General features: G+C 39.4%; 2 protein-coding genes across 2 annotated transcripts; one reads left to right on the top strand and one right to left on the bottom strand.

The window, feature by feature from the left end:
• Nucleotides 1-371: 371 nt before the first annotated feature.
• Nucleotides 372-4,451, bottom strand: phf5a (PHD finger protein 5A). The gene is made up of 4 exons (XM_022219973.2): nucleotides 4,312-4,451; nucleotides 3,986-4,009; nucleotides 801-967; nucleotides 372-556 (listed from the first exon to the last, which is right to left on the bottom strand). Exons 1-4 carry the CDS (start codon nucleotides 4,361-4,363, stop codon nucleotides 467-469), a joined length of 333 nt encoding a protein of 110 aa, XP_022075665.1. The 5' UTR covers nucleotides 4,364-4,451; the 3' UTR covers nucleotides 372-466.
• A 3,129-nt stretch (nucleotides 4,452-7,580) lies between these two features.
• aco2 (aconitase 2, mitochondrial) lies at nucleotides 7,581-16,499 on the top strand. The gene is made up of 17 exons (XM_022219968.2): nucleotides 7,581-7,706; nucleotides 9,819-9,961; nucleotides 10,289-10,547; nucleotides 10,639-10,731; nucleotides 10,820-10,978; nucleotides 11,106-11,256; nucleotides 11,357-11,461; nucleotides 11,813-11,904; nucleotides 12,406-12,511; nucleotides 12,667-12,824; nucleotides 12,930-13,003; nucleotides 13,098-13,209; nucleotides 13,302-13,580; nucleotides 13,663-13,854; nucleotides 14,077-14,209; nucleotides 14,469-14,590; nucleotides 14,686-16,499. The coding sequence occupies exons 1-17, from the start codon at nucleotides 7,671-7,673 to the stop codon at nucleotides 14,818-14,820; spliced, it is 2,349 nt and encodes a 782-aa protein (XP_022075660.1). The 5' UTR covers nucleotides 7,581-7,670; the 3' UTR covers nucleotides 14,821-16,499.
• Nucleotides 16,500-21,040: the final 4,541 nt, after the last annotated feature.

Here is a 21,040-nt window from a genome sequence, read left to right as displayed (position 1 = left end):
TCTCCTTTGTTATAATGGAAAACCCATTATGTTAAATGGACACTGTTCTTCCTAGTACTCAGCCAAAATTAAACATGAATTTTCATGACAACTGGCATCTGCTGATTAAGATCATGTAAGTTATCTAAGCTCACAATGTCTATCATTTGGTCACTTAGTAAATTGCTGCTTCCTGAAAGAAAAGAACTTTGAAACCCCAGGATTCTTGTTTTAATCTAAATTATAACACATAAAGAAATGTTAGTTGTGACTCTTATGTAGCATATCTGTGTCAAGTTCAGTGACCTTTTAATATTAATATGAAGCTCTGAGTATTTCGAAGTCTCTAACAGTTTACAATTCGAAGCAACACACAGAAATAACAACAGAAATATAAAAGCGAGCTTTATTGACAAGTCAAAAAATGTTTCTTGGAAGTTTTTAAGAAAATCTGGAAAACTAAGACAAAGACCGGCCCGTCGTGTCTTCACCTCTTCTTGAAGCCATACTTCTTCCTTTCATAAAACAGATCTGTTTTGGAGCTGCCCAAGTTTACAATCTTAGGACACCCATCTCGCTGTGGAGAGAACAAAAAGAGAAAAACTGTTTAGAAAACTTTTTCATCTCAAAAGGAGCTACACAGCTGGGTTCATTTTAAAATCTAAGTACTGTTTATTTTTTTTGAAGGCTTTGCTAGATCATAGTAATTATTGCAAGTGAAAAATCTCACAAATACAGCCCAGTTAAATCCGTTAACAGCCTCTTTTCATTTTAGTTGCTTTAGTTCTGAGGGGCAAAGTAAAAAGGGGGAGGACACTCACATCTTTCTCCTGGATGGTGCACTCTTTACAGTAGTAGGCGTCAGACACACCAGGTCCTCCACAGATGACACAGCGTCCCTGATAAGATCCGTAGTTACACTCATCACAAATACGGACCAGCGTACACGGCCTCACATAGGAATCACAGATGACACACTTTCCATCACCTGAGAGGAACAGGGAGAGAACACGAGATAAAGGACTGAGAATAAAATAAACTAAATACGATGAAAAATGTGGATAAAGAAACAAAAACAAAACAGACTTTTGACTTCTTATTGACTAAACAGGAAATAGTAGCGTACAGGTTTATTAATTATGAAATGTTTCTGTTTGGTGTAAAAACAACACAACCTTCTTTATATCACTGAAAAACAACAGAAACAAAACATGACGAGCAATGAGAGAGTGCAGTACTCTGTCAAGGCTGCTCAGTCGTATCATTTCCAACGGCTGAAATATTGATAAAATTAGAATGTGGCCACAAACAAGCTGACCTTGTGCTGAACACAGGCATGTGTTATACATGTGTACATTATGTAAGGATACCAAATCACGTGACCTAAATATGTAGTGGGCGGTGGGAATTGATGGGACTCAGAAACACCCCCCACAATTTAATGAGTTGTTCCTTGTATGATTGCCGACAGATAAGTCCTGATAAGTTGATTTGTAGTAGAATCACAATCATGTGATCGTCAGCAGGCAGATGATGCAGTTTTCACTTGTCGTAGTTACAGTGACACTGTCACTATCTCACAGTGATACAGAAATCTTTAACAAACCAATGGATCTAGACTAAAAGCCACATCACTGCTAAAATCTAATCATTTGGTCCTTGTGTCATTTCTGACCTTCCCTGAAAATTTCATCCAAATCCGTTAGACCGTTTTGAGTGATGTTGCTAACAAACAGACGGACAAACGTACAACGATCGCCACGTAACTCCGCCATTCCTTGGCGGAGTATTGAATATTCAAACAATGTCTAACTGTCTGAGGTCCTCCAACTTCCAGTATTTTGACAAGTGGGGAACTAAATATCTTTGACAGCAACTTAAAATGTTTTAAGACTAATTTTTCTCTAGACAATAATGTCACATTTTGAGAAAACATCTTGTTTAGTAATGTATTAAAGCAGTTTAGCCACAAACATTTCTGCCAATGAAAAAAAAATCTATTTTTTTTTTAAATGTCTGTTTAAAGCTGCTGTCCGGAGTTTGAATAGCAGCGTCTCCCAAAACACTGGTGGTCCCACCCTCCCTCCCTCTGATTTCGCCCCTTTATTTGTGCACGCGCGCAGTACATGAGAGGAGTGCCCGGAGTGCTGCAGCATCTTGCCTGTTTTGCTGTTTTCCCCTCTTCTGCATTTAGTACATTTAGTAAATAATAAAAGAATTACGTTAGAATGCTGTATTGAGTCTAACTTGTCCTAATACCAAAATAACATGAATCTGCTAGGATGAACTAGTAAAGTTTCAATATGTGATTACACTCGTGTATCCCTCTCGATGACGTTGTTTATCAAACTTAGTGCATTTACGCGTGTATATGTGTTAGATTGTTTATTTATTTCTATCTAGAGTTCAGAATTGCATGACTCCTCTGACGAAGAGTATGTCCCAGACGCCCCAACATCTTCCTCCAGAGGAAGGGGATCTAAACGAAGCCGTCAGGCGGGCTATGGAGGCCGTGGTCGGGGAGCGAGGCGAGCACCCCGACCACAGCATCTAAACGAAGCCCGCAGGCGGGCTATGGAGGCCGTGGTCGGGGAACGACGCGAGCACCCCGAGCCAAAAAACGTCCTGCAGTCTCTTGGCCTGACAAGCCGTGGGATTGGTAACTTTTCTGGAAGTTGCTGATCCCTGATGCTCTCTCCTCCACAAGCAAAACAAATGTGCGCGCGGTTGCGTAGTGCGTAGCTCGCCCACCTCTGCATGGGCTTGCTTGCTGTGCGCGTAACCGTTGATTGACAGCATGACAAAGCTGAAGCTCGAACTTGATTGGTCGGCAGCAACCGGCGCTTTTTGGAATAACATGGGGGTCTATGAGAGGAAGGCGGAGCTCAGGAATAAATTTTCATATCGCGTTATACTAACTTTATATTATAGTATCGAACTAGACTAACACATTTAAGCTTTGTTAAAAAATGATACATAAATTGAAAACAAACGGAAACTCCGGACAGCAGCTTTAAGGCTGAACAACTATTCAAAATATTTTAGAAATCACAATAAGCCCAAGCATAATTTTTAAATCATATTCTTTAAATGGAGCAAGCTTGTTAGGTATGTGCTGAAGCAAACATCTTCTAATCATTGTTGTATTTTCTTTCAGTAGAAAAGAAATGCAAAAATTGTCATTCCCACTAAAATTGTGGCTCCTGTTCCAGCATCTGTCAAAATAGTCACAATATCAATATTATTCGATGTATATCATCCATTCGTATTTGATTAATAATTTAGTCCTTAAAATAGGAAGCATGAAGACAAGGAGTCCTGCTTTTCTTCCAGTAGCAACTTAAAAATGTAAATGTGCTTATCTTTAAACCTCAGCTAAGAACCCATGTATTCACTTTGACTTTTATGTACTGTTTCACAACTTTAATATTTATATTTATCTAACATGCTATGTTTTGTCAGTCACTTTATTGTAAGGCACTGTGAATTAAACTGTAATTTATTGATAAGGGTGTTTATGCGCTACAATAACAGCTATTCATTAAGTATTGTGATAACACAGAAATGCCTAGGGCTAGAAATCGTACTCTCCTGAGGTAAAGCAGCATGTTTGTTTGGTTAGACTGTAGCAAAAATCTCATTATGAGATTTGATTGTTTCATTGATTGATGTGAAGCTGTGAGATCCTAAAGCACTTAGTGTTTCTAATGGATATAGCTGTAGAAGTTCAACAACAATGTGAAAGACTGTAGTAGATAACAGAATATCCGTGTGACTGCAATATGTAATTAGGAATAGTATAATATATATATATGAAAATATGATTTTTAGCCATTAACCATGACTGGGTTATGGAGGTGGTGTAAAAACAGAAAATAGTTCATTAAACTTGTGTAGAACTGCTGCTGATACAGATGACAAGAAAAAAACATGACGATAAACTTTAAAATTATTTTTCAAACACTACGTTTGTCATATTTATAAACCATAGATGGAAAACACTCACATTTCTCGCAGAGCCTCCCGATAGCTGCAGGATGAAAACAAAGCAGAGTCAGTGTTTCGCTAATTCACGTTACTTCGATATTTTAGTCTGAATAGCCCCCTATGTACTACTGTTTACAGCATCCATCAAAAAACACGCTTAGGCAATGTTATGTGTAACAGGAAGCACAGACTTGTAGCTATTCCGAGGCTAAACACACTTTCAATGAAGTCCATGCTGGAGCGGTTAGCATAGCAGCTAATATTAGCCAAACCACAATAGAGACATTTAGCTGCTGCAGAAAACACAGTGGAGCTTCTTGAAAGGAGGAAAATGTTCAAACATACCGACACCGGCTTGTTTTCGGCAGAAAATAAGGTCTGGGTGATGTTTGGCCATGGTCCGTTAACGTAAGGAGAGCGCTGCTGGGTCGGTTCAACTTTAGCCTTTGACCCCAGAAACCTGCAGGAGGAGCCGCTGCAGCGCCACCCAGAGGCCGGAGGAGGAACTGACACGAATGTTCGTTTTGTTCACATCTCTCTTTGCTTTTGCAAGGCAGCAGCTATTCCTCCTAGGGTTTTCAAAATTTCATTAGTGACAACACATGAATGCCGTAAGGGCACACAACCAGTACAAATCATGACTACAGAATGCACAAACAATATATACCAAATGCATACAAAAATACTCACTGGTCAATATAGAATTGACATTCTTTTGAAGTCCAGGGGTTTCATTTTGCATACATTTTTATTAAAAGTAAAAAAAAAAAAACCCGAATGTTTTTTACATTCACTATGATTATTTCCTTACAAATTCCATAATTATTTATTATGGAAATAGTCACTTATTAATAAAAAAAGAAACTAAACTAAATAACTGTCCAAATTTAAAAACAAACAATTAGCTAAACATTAATAAAATTAGATTATTCAAAAATTGTTTTGGTTGAATTCTTTTTATTAAATCGAGATAATCATGAGAGATATTTTATTTTTTTTGGAAATATATCAAATTTAATATGGAAAAAAGTAATTGTATCTGTGTCCGAGAAATCACTTTCAACTAAGTTACCCATGACAAAAACACCTCTCAAGGAAGTGTGTTGATTTAAGATCACATGACCTGCACCAGAAGATGTCATTTCCTCCTGAAGAAAAGACTGGCAAGACTTCAAGGCTTTCTGAGTTATTTAATATAAAGTGATGTGTCAGTCAAATGTGGATTTATGGCATGTCAACTGGTTTACTACAATATCTTTACAAATAACTTTCGATTTCAATTTTACTCAGTTGTATATATAATATTTAGAAGAATCCTTCTATAAAAATGCCATGTGGTGTTTGGTTATAGGTGGACATGTTGATTTTAAGTCTGAAAACAGCAAAAATGTCAACTATGATACCTGTCAGCTATGTTACAAAAAGTCCCGCAATTATATATTGACCCACATACACAACGCATACGGCATGCAGGTACACAACTCATATTGAACCAAAGAAGCACACAACACACAGTACTCTCACAATGAATCATCACAACAATAGATTTTATTCTACTACAAAGATGCCATGACCCAACAATAATAATGATAATAGAAACAATAGAAACTAACTATGATTTCAGTCTCCTGAACAATTGCAGATATACATTATCATCTGAATATGTCTTGCTCTTTGAATATTTCAGGCATTTGAATTTGTGATTATTTTGATTCTTGCATTTATGAGATAGATAGATAGATAGATAGATAGATAGATAGATAGATAGATAGATAGATAGATAGATAGATAGATAGATAGATAGATAGATAGATAGATAGATAGATAAGGTGCTAGAAAAAAAGATGACAGTGCTGATACAATAAATAGAATATTAAAGGGTAAAATACAGCATAAAAATAAAAATACTGAGCACACAGAAGGGTTGATTGGGTCTTGGTGAACCTAGGATTATTGCACAGTTGATAAGTATAACTAGGAGAATGTCCTAACAGTATTCAATGCAGAGGAATTCCACCTGTGACTGCTAAATGATACATGTGATGGAATTCTTGCCAACCTGTTCAGGTCTGTGAGAATCGTATGTCATGAAAAAACACTCTTACTGCTGCTCTCACACATTCGCACCACCTGCAGCTGTGTTAAGAGGCTGTGTGGTTTTCAATAAGGCTGTTTTTGGCTACTGGCTAAGAATAACAAAAAACTTGTGCCCTTGACTGTATAAAACCTTTTGTATCATTTTCTTTTCCAATATTTCAAAAAGAACAAAACATACATAATACTACCACTGGAATGACTACTAATACTTGTATCTCAATTTAAAGTACTGAAAAGCAAAAAACGATTTTGACATCACCCATGCCATTTTGAGTAAGAATATCTCAGTAACTACAAATATAACCCTGCTGCTTTTTTGTACAGTGATAGACGACAGATAGAACTGTCTTGTAGAAAAATTTGGGGTCTCTGGTACCTGTCCCACATTGAGATTTTTGCCCCCCAAAATAGCCAATTTAAAATCTCGTCCAACTTTGGGAGCTCATATTTTCCAAACTGAGGTACCTAGAAAGATCCAGTTTGCTAGGTTATCACACAAGTTTGTGTAGAATGGAACCCAGGGGTGTTAGAACACTTCTGTGCAGTATTTCTAGTACTTTTAAGGTCCCAAACTCCACTCGTGAGTAGGTGTCTCTTAATTTTTAGCATTTTTAGCAAGCCCCCATGGCCTGCAGAGTGTAGGGAAACACCTGAGGATGTTTGTGGGGCACTAGCTACATGCAGAGGCCTTGTTTACCAACTCACAGCTCTCTGGTATGTCTAGAGGCTGAGAAATAACCACTTAAAGATGCAAAAAAACGCTGGCGAGGCTTTTTATAGCCCAAATTCTGAAAATTTCAGACCCCCACAACTCAGAAACTATTTGAGCTACAGACCTACAATTTTGCATAGAAAGTACTTTTGTGACTATCTAATGGCATGCAAATTTAGGACTAATTTGAAAATGGAGCAGCAACCACCATCTGGTGAAACCACACGGAATGACCCCAGTGTAATATTTAAACTAAATTTGTAGAACTGTCTCTGCAAACAAATTAATTGTAATTTGTAAAAATAACAATATTTGATGTAGACATTATGCACATTTAGCTTTTTTGTTTTTTTTAATTCTGTGATTTTATCAGATATTGTTTGTAGTATAACAAAACAGGGAAATGTGTAAAATAAAAGTTGTATCAAAGATTACTCTGTCTAATACACAATTTTCTTTTAAATAGCACAAAATATGTGTAAACAAATAATATTTTCTGCTAAAAATAATTTTACAGTTGAACACTGCAAAACAATAAATTGCAATGTATAAACACATTTTCATGTGTACATTATTCAAATCATTATTTTTTTTACGGTTGACATGGAAATTGATATTTTTTGTGATGTTATTGGTTGTTTTCTGTTTTTAGCTAAACAGGAAACACATAATCGACAACTATAAAATGAAAGTAAATGGTTAGACTTAGAAAGTGTCTTTAGTTATACGTACAGTGTGGGAAACTGGTCAGAAGTGGACTCGGACTGAGTCAGCGGCAGCTCCAGCAGGCGGCAGTAACAGGAAGCAGGTCTGCGGCTGAAAACCAACGAAGAAGAAAAAGGCTTACAATTGCGTGACGTCACCGACGACCCTCACATCTTTGTCAGTGAACAAAATGGCAACCTACTGTCTGACTGTCGCCCGGCTTCAGGTAAGACACCAAATTCACTCGTTTTTACCGTGTTTGTGACCCAGAGACGAATGTCACCTGCTACCTCAGATTACAGAGCTGTGATACAACCGAGTTCTGACCCAGTTGGAGAACTTGGAACGGTTCCAGAGGATAAATGAGCCGACTAACTGTCACCGGCTAGCTGCTCAGGTCATCGTGTCCGGGCTGCTCTGAACGCATCCAGTGGGCGACTACTGATTTTACACTGGTTCAGTAAATCACAGCTGATGTTTGCGTTTGCAAGGATTTTACATCCATATTCACAGATTTTAAATGACCACGGTTAGGGCGGTTGTAACGGTGGGGTTTGGTGTATTTGAGCAAGGTTAACCACAAGGTTAGAGCCCCTAGCAGGCACACAGGCGCCAGTATATCACACAGAGAGCGATACATTTTAAAAACATATTCAACATTACAGTAACAAATCTCTGTCCGTGATTTTTGTTTTAATTGATCCAGAAAAACGGATTCATTCTGTCTATTTTAAACTTGGGATGTGTGTCATAAGTCCAGTAACAGCTGGGTGCTGTTCTAATACCAGGTGTGAAAGCTCCCAATATGTGACCAAAGTGAACTGTGATGGACCTCTGATTGTAAGGACACTCACTGTCTACTTCTGGCTGGGTGATATAGATAAAGAAGACTGTAAAACCATAGCATCCCCCTTGAATGTGGATATAAAACAATATATTGTATGGAAAGTCTCATGTTGACCAGTTCATGACCTTGGATTGGCATGGATTAGGTGTTTGAGAAACTCTGTACTAGTATTTTAGTCATAAATCACTGCATCACAACTCAAGAAGAAAACCATGCTATTTTTGCCAGTAGAAATGAACAGGCAAGCTTTAATATGATGCCTTCATTCAGTATGTGATTGATATCTAAACCTGTAATTGAATTTTAATGTATTAACTCATGACTTGCTCCTTAATTAACTGACACCAGCTCTCTGCTACTAACTTAACAGCAAAAGTTGAAGTGTTGTATGTTCAGCTGCTGACCGTCAGATCTTACCCTGAATGACAGCTAATCTTTAGCACATGTCTTCAACTGCTTGACAGTTTGTTATTGAATCGACTTTTCCCTGCTTAGACAAACCCCCAAAAGAGGTTTTAGCCTGCATTAAAGGCAAATCCCCAGCTCCACTCTTCTAGTAACTCCCTTTGAACCAGTTTTGTTGAATAGAATTGCATTAACTTTAATATAAAAGACATTTTGTGAAGGAAATTTATAGATTTCTGTCAAATACGGTAACACAGACTCATTGCTTTTTTTCTCTAAATGGACCCATCTTAGTGTGATGCAGTCACTCCCTAATCTGAGCTACGAAAAACCCTGTTTGAGTGTCTTCTTGGATTTTTTTTATTTACAGAATCTGTCGAACTCCTAGCTTTGCAATCGTGTGCATGGAATATATTCAAACAGAGCTGCTGCTGTAGAAACCTGATCTTCTCCTGGCAGCTAGTTAGCAGCTTCACTAAAGTGAGTTTATAGTTTAAATGCCCTGCTCAAGTGCACATGATCACCAGCTGATTCCAGGAAAGTGATTAGACAGTCTTCTGGACACAAAGTTTCCAGCCCTCTTGTTCATTCACCTGCTATGACCTCCACACACTATAAGTATGGCCACACACACCCCGTGTCATATGTAAATCATTAAATATAGCTTCTCTGACAGGTACGGTTATTTACAAATTGACAAGAAAGACTTGAGAGAGTGTTACGGGCGACTGAGGCCAGTGTTCCCATGGCTTCAGATTGTGTTTGTGGTTGATGTGGGGTTGTTGCATCGTGTTCACTGGGGAAGCACTGACATCTGACACTTGAGAGCAGACTGCAAAACAGCGATGCAGTCACAGGCCCGCCTCCTATCATGCCAGTTTTGTTTTCATTTTCAAATATTTATACTACACACAATATTTACACAATATTTAAAAAGTCCTTTCAACACTGCTCCTTCCAGACACAGAATTGATAGAAACTTTCCAAATGTTTAGTTGAGGAATAGTCTTTGATACGCTGCCTAAATCTGTTCTCTACTCTGTAATTATGCTCATACTTGTGTGTTTGTGATGTTACTGTTTTCAGCTGGCACTGGGCCATGGTGCACGGCGCCTGCATGTGTCAGCAGCTTACAGAGCCAAGGCCAATGTGGCTATGAGCCGCTTTGAGCCCAGTTCCTTCATCAACTACGAGAAGCTCCAGTCCAACGTTGACATTGTGAGAAAAAGGTCAGCCTGCTTCTACGCTATATTTGCTCTGGCTCACAACCCAATTTCCTCCAACACTCTCTTATCTGTATGAATGTTTGGTCTGTCCTGTAGTGTTTGTTTGCCCTTTGGCACAGTTGTGCATCACAGCCTTGACCAAGTCTTATCAATCTGTCTGACCCACAGTGCACAATCTACTCTTTGCTTTCTTTTTTTTCCATTGTTCAGCTACTTTTTAATTATTTGTTTTTATTACTGTACTTATTTTCATATCCTCTACTTCCTCATCTGAAACCTCTTTGACTGCATCCTACTTTAATAAAATGTAATTCCACGTTTTCTCTGCAGACTTAACCGGCCTCTAACCCTGTCAGAGAAGATCGTGTACGGCCATCTCGATGACCCCCACAACCAGGATATTGATCGCGGTCGCACCTACCTCCGGCTGCGTCCCGACCGTGTGGCCATGCAGGACGCTACTGCCCAGATGGCAATGCTCCAGTTCATCAGCAGCGGCCTGCCGAGGGTGGCTGTGCCCTCCACCATCCACTGTGATCACTTGATTGAGGCCCAGATTGGAGGGGTGAAGGATCTGGCCAGAGCAAAGGTTTGGAGGATTTATCTTTTTTTCTATGTTATTGTTATGAAATATGATGGGTAACACTTTAGACTGAGCTGTGGTTATTGCTCCCTTGTAGGAAGTCAATCAAGAGGTCTACAACTTCCTGTCCAGTGCTGGGGCCAAATATGGAGTTGGCTTCTGGAAACCTGGGTCTGGAATCATCCACCAGGTATTAAAGTTTGAATCAGATTTTAGCTTGAATGTGAGCTAAAAGTGCTATAATTATGCTAACAGTATGATTTTTCTGACTTAAATAGATCATCCTAGAGAACTACGCCTACCCAGGAGTGATGCTTATTGGCACAGATTCCCACACACCAAATGGTGGTGGACTTGGTTCCATCTGCATTGGAGTTGGAGGAGCTGATGCTGTAGATGTCATGGCAGGAATCCCCTGGGAACTCAAGTGTCCTAAGGTTAGCAGATTACAGCATTTATCACCCATTTTCCTGCTGTCTTTCTTTATTTAATCTATTCCTCACTTCAGAGTTACTTTACTTTGCATCTCTGCACTTCTAATATAATAAATTCTCTTCCTCTTAGGTGATTGGTGTGAAGCTGACAGGCACACTCTCAGGCTGGACCTCTCCTAAAGATGTCATCTTGAAGGTGGCTGGCATCCTCACAGTAAAGGGAGGCACTGGAGCCATCGTGGAGTATCACGGACCAGGAGTCGACTCCATTTCCTGCACTGGTCAGTAATAAGTCTTACATAATCAGGCACTTTAAAGACGGTAAAAATGTGAATGAAAACCAACAATCTGCCTCACTATTGTGCGTTTTTATGTATGCAGGAATGGCCACCATTTGCAACATGGGAGCCGAGATTGGAGCCACAACCTCTGTGTTCCCTTACAACCACCGCATGAGGACCTACCTGGAGAAGACTGGACGTGGACGTGAGTTTAGTGCTCATAACTGATGTGCCAGTGCACAATATTAAATCACAATCACATTGCTGAAGACTAGCTCATAAAATTGTATCTTGATATTGTTGCACTAAGCTTGAATGTGGCCCAGTACCACTGTTTATAGATGATAAATAATTACACACATAAAAAAGGGGATTACAGTCAATTTGAAGTCTGAAATAAAGAAAGAATTGAGAAAATTTAAGCTTATATAATCTCCTAAAATCATCTGTGTGGAAGCAAATTATTTGTTTTCATTTTCCCGGAAGACTTTAATGTTGTAATTGTAAGTTTTGATGCGTCTCAACACTGCTTCCACCTACTTATGTTTCATCTCAGAGATTGCTGCTCTGGCTGATGAATACTCAGACTTGCTGGTACCTGATGAAGGCTGCGAGTATGACCAGCTCATCGAACTCAATCTGGATGAGGTATGCCTTGTTTTGAAAATGGCCTGAGGTCAGTTATGTATGAGGTTTTCCCCAGAGAAAATGTGAATTTTTCACAGTGAATTCAGAATTTGATATGTATTGAATATAGTTTTTTGTTAGTCATTCAAAATGAGTGTGCCATCAAATGTATAAATTTCATTTACTCTGATATCAAGGATACACCTGGACATTCTGACAGCTTATGTAGGTTGTTGCACTGTGGTCTTGGTAAAAAAATGAAAAAGTACAACGATAACTCCTTGATGGTTACCAGTACTGCAAGACCACGATATCTCAGAGTCCTGGTTGATTTTTTTTTTTTTGATACACCTCATGATAGTTAATACTCTGCTGCAATTGCACATGATGGTAGTATTTCACTGCAAAATGTGTAAAAAAAATTGTTTTTAAAAAGTGAGACTTGTAATTCAATTTATGTGAGACTTAATTTTTTTATATATATAATTTTTTAATTCACCCATGTGCTGGTTCTTTCTTTAGCTGAAGCCCCACATTAATGGACCGTTCACCCCTGACTTGGCTCATCCGGTGTCCAATGTTGGCGCTGTGGCTGAACAGAACGGTTGGCCACTGGAGGTCAAAGTTGGTAAGAACTGAGGAGAGCTGGATGAACTGTATGTCTCCACTCAAACTCCTCCTGTTTATGAAGATCAATTACAGAGTTCAGATGGCAATTACAGGACTTCTTTTTTGAGTCTAAAGCTGCTATTAAAATTCTCTATGGTTCTTTTTTCCTTTCAGGTCTGATCGGCAGCTGCACCAACTCCAGCTACGAGGACATGGGCCGTGCTGCTTCTGTTGCCAAGCAGGCTTTGGACAAAGGCCTGAAGTGCAAAGCTCAGTTCACAGTCACCCCCGGCTCAGAGCAGATTCGTGCCACTATCGAAAGAGACGGATATGTGAGTGCTGGCAGATTCAGAGGAACGACGTGAACCTCCCTGGTTGTAATGATTTGGCTCCAGATGGAGTAATGGAAGCCTAAATATGTGTCTGTTGTCTTGTAGTCAAAGATCCTTGGAGATGTTGGAGGTGTTGTCCTGGCTAACGCATGCGGACCCTGCATTGGACAGTGGGACAGGTAGCTCTGCTAAGTGTTTGTGCCAAGACTTTCAGTGAGAACAGCTCAAATTGGCTTCGGTCTTTTAATACATTTTGTGTGTATTTGAACTCAGGCGTGACGTGAAAAAGGGAGAGAAGAACACCATCGTAACTTCCTTCAACAGAAACTTCACTGCCAGAAATGACGCCAACCCTGCTACACATGCCTTCGTTACCTCACCAGAGGTAAACTCACACCTATCCAACCACAACAACACCTCTAAAGACACACAACCTGACACTTTAGAGCTAAATGCCTCCATTCTCTTCTTCCTCAGATTGTCACTGCCCTCGCCATCGCTGGCACCTTAAATTTCAACCCAGAGACAGATTTTCTTACAGCCCCCAATGGTGAGAAGTTTAAGCTGGACCCGCCCAACGGAGATGAGCTGCCTGCCAAAGACTTTGACCCAGGCCAGGACACCTACCAGCACCCACCTGCTGACGGCAGCGGCATGAAGGTGGACGTCAGCCCTCAGAGCAACCGTCTACAGCTGCTGGAGCCCTTTGACAAATGGGGTGGAAAGGATCTGGAGAACTTGCGGGTCCTCATCAAGGTCTGCTCACTGAAGTAAAACTTGAGTCTGTTTTTACCACTGAGAAGAGAACTGGTTCATTATCCTCCTTCTGTCGCTGTAGGTGAAGGGAAAATGCACCACTGACCACATCAGCGCTGCAGGACCTTGGCTGAAGTTCCGTGGCCACCTGGATAACATCTCCAACAACATGCTGATCGGTGCAGTCAACAGCGAGAACGACGCCGTCAACAAGATCAAGAACCACCTGACAGGAGAGTACGGAGGAGTCCCTGATGTGGCCCGTCACTACAAGGTGAGGATCACAGAGCAGAAACATTCAGGTGCTGGATCATCAGCGCCAAAGCTGCTATTCTTTAATAGCACAACACTCGTTTACAGCTGGTTGTAGTTTAATTCATGGTCTTGATTTTGTTGTAATCTTGCTTGAGTCCCAGGAACTGAGCCATGTGCCACTGAAACTTTGGATAAATGAGCACAGTCTCTCACTGTGCGTTGTATGTCCCATTGCATTTAGGCCAACAGTGTTTCATGGGTCGTGGTTGGAGATGACAACTACGGTGAGGGTTCCAGCAGAGAGCATGCAGCGCTGGAGCCCAGACATCTGGGAGGCAGAGCTATAATTGTGAAGAGCTTCGCCAGAATCCACGGTACAACATGAATACTACATAAGATTGGAAAAATTCATATATATGAAAAGTCTCAAAGCCCCGTTTACATTGAGTGTCCACTGACTTATTATAACCCATCATTTTAGGAGGTTTTTCCTGAATTAATATTTTTATTTATGAGCTCCACCAAACAAAACAAGCATTCCATCATTGTTTTTTACTTGCATATATCAGTGTTGGAAGTCTTAGACCAGTTTTTCTGTCCCAGTTAACAAGTATGTCTCCCTCATGTCTATAGAAACCAACCTGAAGAAGCAGGGTCTGCTGCCGCTGACCTTCAGCAACCCATCAGACTACGAGAAGATCCGCCCGGATGACAAGATCTCCATCAGAGGACTAGAAACCTTCACTCCAGGAAAAGTAAGTACAGCTGGAAAAAATAACCTGCTTACAGTTAAATGTTAATGTACAGCATCTGTACTCAGGATTTTTTCTCTTCTTCTCATCCTTTTCAGCCTCTGAGTGCAGTTGTAAAGCACAGCGATGGCAGCGAGGAGACCCTGGAACTCAACCACAGCTTCAATGAGACACAGATCGAATGGTTCAAGGCGGGTTCTGCCCTCAACAGGATGAAAGAGCTGCAGCATTGAGGATGAAGAGAGAAAATATGGAGGAGGATTTCCAGTGGGAGGATTGTAGGGAAGAAGGAGGCTGAACATTGTTAACGATTGTTTCATCATCTGCATTAGCTTACAGTTCTGACTGAAGTAATGTTACTGTAGAGCAAAGTAGAGTTACTTGTAAGTGTTATGATAATGTCGATGATGGAACAATAGCTGATCTGCGGTCAGATATTTGTTCATTCGTCAGTGCATAGCGTTTCTTGAAGTTTATGTCAGCTGCTATGTTTCAGTTGATAACCGGTTACAGATTCTGTTGTAAAAACAAACATACACTTTAACACACAGAGCTTTGACCTGAGCGGTGGTACGCTGCCAGCTGATGTGCTTCCTGTGTTTTTGCAGCTGTTCAAACAGGCCTGGAGGTCGTTTGACGCTGCAGCTTGTTACTTTGGGATTGTTTTGACCACTGCATGGCAATAATGAGCTTTACTCAGTCACTATCATTCAGCTTGCCTCTGTGTTATTTCAAACGCACCCTAAACAAATGGTTGTAGGTAAATGCTGCCATTTGTTGCGTCTCTGGGTCCATTTAGTCTGTTTTGTGACGTTGCAAGGATCAAATGGATCCGAAAAAATACTCATAGGTACAGATTTATTCACTTGCATATTGAAGGTGAGCTTGTCTGTCCCCGGTGGCTACGAGGAAGCACTGTTCAAGGCATCGCAGCTTAATGGTCAAGACAAAGCAACAACAATCTGACATCTGTTTTCTATTGGTTGTTAAAAGATGTTCTTAGAAGCTAAATTCAGTTAACTTGTAGGATGAATTTAGCATCACAGATTACTGTGTATCTAAGAGTGTGAGACCATTAGAGGGTATTTCTCTATTGATGTCCTATATAGCAGTATATTTGATTCCTTACTGCACACATCCTCAGTGTTACACATGGTTGTAGACATTTCCTGCCATACAAAGGGAAAAAATATGCTTTAATACTCTGTAAAATTACTTTAACTCACCCTCTTCTTCCCCCCTATCACTCCCCACACCTCTCACCTGCTCTCCTGATCAATCCAAACATCTGAACATGGTCAAGCACATCCTACGTCTTCTTGACACTTATTTATTTTCATTTTTTTTCCTGCAAAATCCAGATCTTGCATGCGTTTCCATAAATATAAGGCTTTTTGTCTTCATGGACAGGGTAAACTTGGACTTCTGTCCTCTTCCATCCTGTATTTTCAGTGCCCTTTTTTGTAGGGTTTCGTGCCACATTTTGTGTTATTTTTACCCCAACAACAATAAAACCGTTGTGGGGGGAAAAGAGAGAGTAGCAGCAGGTTTTATAACAGAGGAGAGAAATTGCTGTTATTCAGTACTGAGGCTTTTCATAAGAAACCTAAAATTACTGAGTCAACTGGATTTGGGCCTCTGTCAATATAATTAACTGAAGTTCGCTCCACAGTCTAAGTGAGCGGAGTCACTGTCAGATCAGAAACAGCTCTTCGCTTCCTGCTTCCTGCAAACTTAATGCACCAATCAGATGAAGGCTTAAACCACCCCCTTCTTCTAAACCACTGTATGTAAAGTGTCTGGTTTCATGTGCATTTAAGTGTTTGTGTTTTTTTTCTCCAGATTATCTTTTCTGTATTACAGAAATACCAATGGGTTGTAAAAATAAAAAATCACAGATCTCATTTATCTACATTGGCTCCAGTGGTATGACTCAAAATCTGAGTGACTGATATTTGCAGACATGTACATTGTTAGAATGAACCATTACTACTCCGCTAATGAACAGGGTGGAGTTGTGTGACAATCGGCGTTAGTTTGTCTGTCTGTTTGCAACATTACTCAGGAACAGACAAACGGATTTGGATGAAATTTTGAGGGAAGGTCAGAAATGACACAAGGACCAACTGATTAGATTTTGGCAGTGATGTTGCTTATAGTCTGCATCTGCAGATTTGTTAAAGGTTTCTGTATCATTGTGAGATAGCAGCACGGTGTCACCGTAACTATGACAAGTGAACACGGCATCAGCTGTCTGCTGGCGATCACCTGATTCCAATCCTACTATAAATCCACTTATCGGGACTTATCTGTTGGAAATGATGCAAGGAATCATTGATTAAATTGTGGAGGTGTTTCTGAGTCCCATCAGTTCCTGCTGTTCGCTACATATTTAGGTCCCACAATTCAGTATCTGTACACATGCATAACACATGCCTGTGCTCAGCGCAAGGTCATTTTGTTTGTGGATACATCTATATTAAATGGCCACATTCTATGTTTACGTGATTTCTGATCATCAAATGCTGCATTTCTAACATACCGTATAGGGGAATGGACACCCTTATGGGAGTATTGCGCTCTTCGCTCTCTTTTCTTGTTTCTTCTTGTTTTTATTAAAACTGAACATATGTACCTAAAGTACTGCAGCTCTGTATAATATAGGATTTGTTGGAGTATCCTTGTGTGAATTGGTCAGTCAGTTTGTTTCACATTTACAGAGCTGAGGCTTATTAAAAAAAAATACTGGATTTTTTTTTCAGTGCACACATCAAGGACTTTTACTGGACTCTGACAAGATATTCACTGAATTTGACAAAACATGTTTTGGATTAGAGTCACATGCTTCCACCTTGAAGCAGGATTACTGCAAGACTATCGAGTGTTTTTCATCCTTGTAAATGCAAAACATCGAGTCCTCGAATCGTATTTTTGAACGACAGGTTCTTGACAGCTCAGATGTATCTGCAAAATGGAGTTAACACATCAGGAAAATAACAGGAAATATCAGGTCTGCATTGCCTGCACAGAGGAGAAAATTTGCATCTGAAATATTTAGATTTCTGATAAGAAAATGAGTCAGAACATATTTTAATTGTTTTTAAAGTACACTTCAAAGTGGGTCAAGGGTCAGATGTTGATTTGTTTTGAATTACAGTCAGGCATTATATTAATATGTACACAGAGCTTATCAGCCAGATGCACTGTACAGGGTGTCCCTAAAGTCTGGACACATAGGAAATCTCATTAACTATAACTTCTTGCTTCCACAGATTAAATATGGTTATTATAGTTAATATATATTTGATTAATTATCAAATATATATTGAAATCAATATATATTGAATAAAGTGTTGTTAGAAAAATTCATTTCTTGAAAATATATGTTTTTGCCTATGTGTCCACACTTTAGGGACACTCTGTATGTGTGAAAATGCTGTAAATATATTCGCTAATACTGCTCTTTACTGAAAACTGGGTTGCAAACAAGGATTAGCTGAGGAGAGGTTAGATATTCTAGATGGAAAACCAGTGTGAAGGGCACTTAAAGTGCACATTTCAACATATGTCTGACCTGTTGTTGGTTAATCTGCAACAAAGTGGCCATGTGAGAAAGTCATCTCCTCTTATTCTGTTTATGCAGTAAAAAAAAAAAAAAAAAAAGTCTGATGCTCTTTCACACAGTAGAAGTTGTGAAATGTTGCATAAACAAGAAGAAGTAAAAGGCTTGGAAATGCTTCACAGGGACAACAAATGGACAATGAAGAACTGCAGCATGTTGCACAACGACAGCTTTAGGAGTATATGATAGTAATTATATACCACAGAAGATAAATAGCCAGGCCAATTAAAGGAAAAACCACCATGAAGTGTATTAGGACAGTGATGGGCACTAAATCACTGAATCAGCTTCAATGCTGGTTTGCATTGATTCTACAAGTGACTGGAATTCTGCTGGAGGAATGAGCATTATTCCTCCAAAAGATACTCCCTCATTTGGTGTTTTAATGATGCCGGTGGAGAGCACTGTCTAACATGTGGTTCAAAATCTCTCATACGTGTTTAACTGGGATGTGTCGAAAGCGGATTCTTTTGTTACTGCTATGAGGAAAAAACAGATGCAAGGAAGACTCAGAGTCAAAATATTCAGTTAAGAATATTTAGTAAAAAATGCAAAGGATGAACAGAATGCATGCATGCAGATTCTAACTTGCTCAGATGCTGACAGCAGAAAATTGCTAAAGCTAGACAATGGTTTTCTGCATGCAGCTGTGATCACAAGAAAGAATGAATCTCTAAGCTAATACATGAGTTTTTAAACTAAGAATTTGCAGTCTTCTGATTGGCCCCCCCGCCGAGACAGCCTCTCCGGATGTCTTGGGTCTTGTCCAATCACCGCCGTCTTCCCCCTGCAAAAGGTGTCTCTGAATGTGTGTGTATGTGGCCGCTCCCTGTGACCTTTACACAGATTTTTAAGAGCTCAGTTCTGCTGAGATCTGCAGATTTCTGTTCCATTTGGTGTTGAATTAAACAATTTACTGATTCAGTTTTATTCAACTTAACTTTAAACAACAATTTGATAATTTAATCACACCTTCATTAGCTTACAGTTAAATGTTAATGTACAGCATCTGTACTCAGGATTTTTTCTCTTCTTCTCATCCTTTTCAGCCAGGATTTGAATGATCCCATTCCCTTTATTGATTTACTTTAATCTTATTTAATTAATACCAGATTCCTATGTTCTTTCACATTTTATTGTTAATTTAATACATTGCTAATTTAGATTCTTCTATAGTATTTTCTCACTAAGCTAAATATATTAATCCTAATTCTCAACATTGTTTTATGGTTCAATACTTTAACTTTTATTCTTGTTTAAGCATTGTAGTGGGGGGCCAGTTGCCCCACTACTTAAGATCTATGTGTAACCTGATCACTCTATGCATTAACACTTGTAATTTAATTCTAAGTTCTAGGTCTCAAAATATCTAAGTCTCACCATTTAAACATCAGAGAATCCAGGAGCCAAATCTGCAGATGCCAAGATGTAAAGTGTTTATTCGATACAGCACAGACACAAACAAACACTTGAGAAAGGTCCCGGGAGCCCTCTGACCCCACTGTCTGACAACTGAACCCCTTAAACCCTCCGAGCAGAGGTCAGTTCACGCCCTTAACCCATCTCTCTTTTTGCCACTGCCAGCTGCCAGTATTGCACAATTAAGGAAAGAGGCGATGTTTAAGCGAATCTTTACTCCCTAATAATTTTAATTGGAAACTCGTGGGTGGCCGGCACTTCTCCCCGTGGGAGACAGCCTCCCCCAAGTTTTCTCACACGAACACCTGCACCCTTATCTCCAAACAATACTTTTGTTGATACTGGCAGTTATCCCAGAGGAAACAAACCACAGGCTATCTGTAAGCCATTTCAGTCAGAGGGCAAAAAGGCCTGCTGTCAGATACACACACAGACACAGATTTATTACAGCAGTGGATTAATTTTTCCACAACAGCATCTAGCTGCTGTTTGAACTTTTCACCCTTTCTCTGCCTTTCTGTGCGTATGTGACAACCTGCACATCCAGAACTAGAATTCAAACATGCACCCATAAGCACTTTAATACATTTGAGTATAATACAAGTTGCAAGCACATTAATATATGATTAACACATAATATGATCAAACGAAGGCTAATAATGATTATCAGTAATAGTAAAAGAGTAATGAAATGATGATTGCAAGTAATGAATAAAAGTAATAACATGATTACTAAGCAAAAGTAATTAAAATGATGATTATAAGTAAAAGTAAAAATGATGATCATAAGTAATAAGTAAAAAGTAATTAAAATGATGATTATAATTGATAAGCAAAGAGTAATTAAAATGATTATAAGTAATATGCAAAAGCAATAAAAACATGATAGTTTAATACACATGCAAAAATGAATATTCCCCACAGATGATATCTGGTGACTGTGAAGGATATAACATATGATTCATATAGTTTTCATTAAACTATTCAGTGGGCCTTCGTGTCCTATGGATGGAAGCATCGTCATCCTGAAAGAGACCACCCCATCAGGATAGAAATGTTTCATTGTAGGATAAAGCTGGTCACTCAGGACATGGTATTACTTTGACAGAGCACCAGATCCATTCACTGTAAGGGTCGAAGGTTCTGGTTTTTCCTTTAATTTATCACCTGCCTGTACAAAACAATATATTTGACAACCAATACAAATAAGTGTGTTGTATAAAAATACCCCAAAATGTTCAGTCACATACTGCAGCTTCTTTGTCAAACTCTAACTGAAGGATCGAAGCTGTCAAATTACTTGTGTAAACTGAACTTGGAGCTGCGATTGACTTCCAGATTAGTGTCTCTTCTGTCATTGATTGAACCTCTAAAAACTCTCCTCTGTGTATCAGTTACATATTTAGATTTTT

Source organism: Acanthochromis polyacanthus, chromosome 19 (assembly GCF_021347895.1).
Source record: "Acanthochromis polyacanthus isolate Apoly-LR-REF ecotype Palm Island chromosome 19, KAUST_Apoly_ChrSc, whole genome shotgun sequence".
NCBI classification, from domain to species: domain Eukaryota; kingdom Metazoa; phylum Chordata; class Actinopteri; family Pomacentridae; genus Acanthochromis; species Acanthochromis polyacanthus.
Note: the sequence above shows the minus strand (reverse complement) of the source record. Positions and strands in the feature narration are given on the sequence as shown.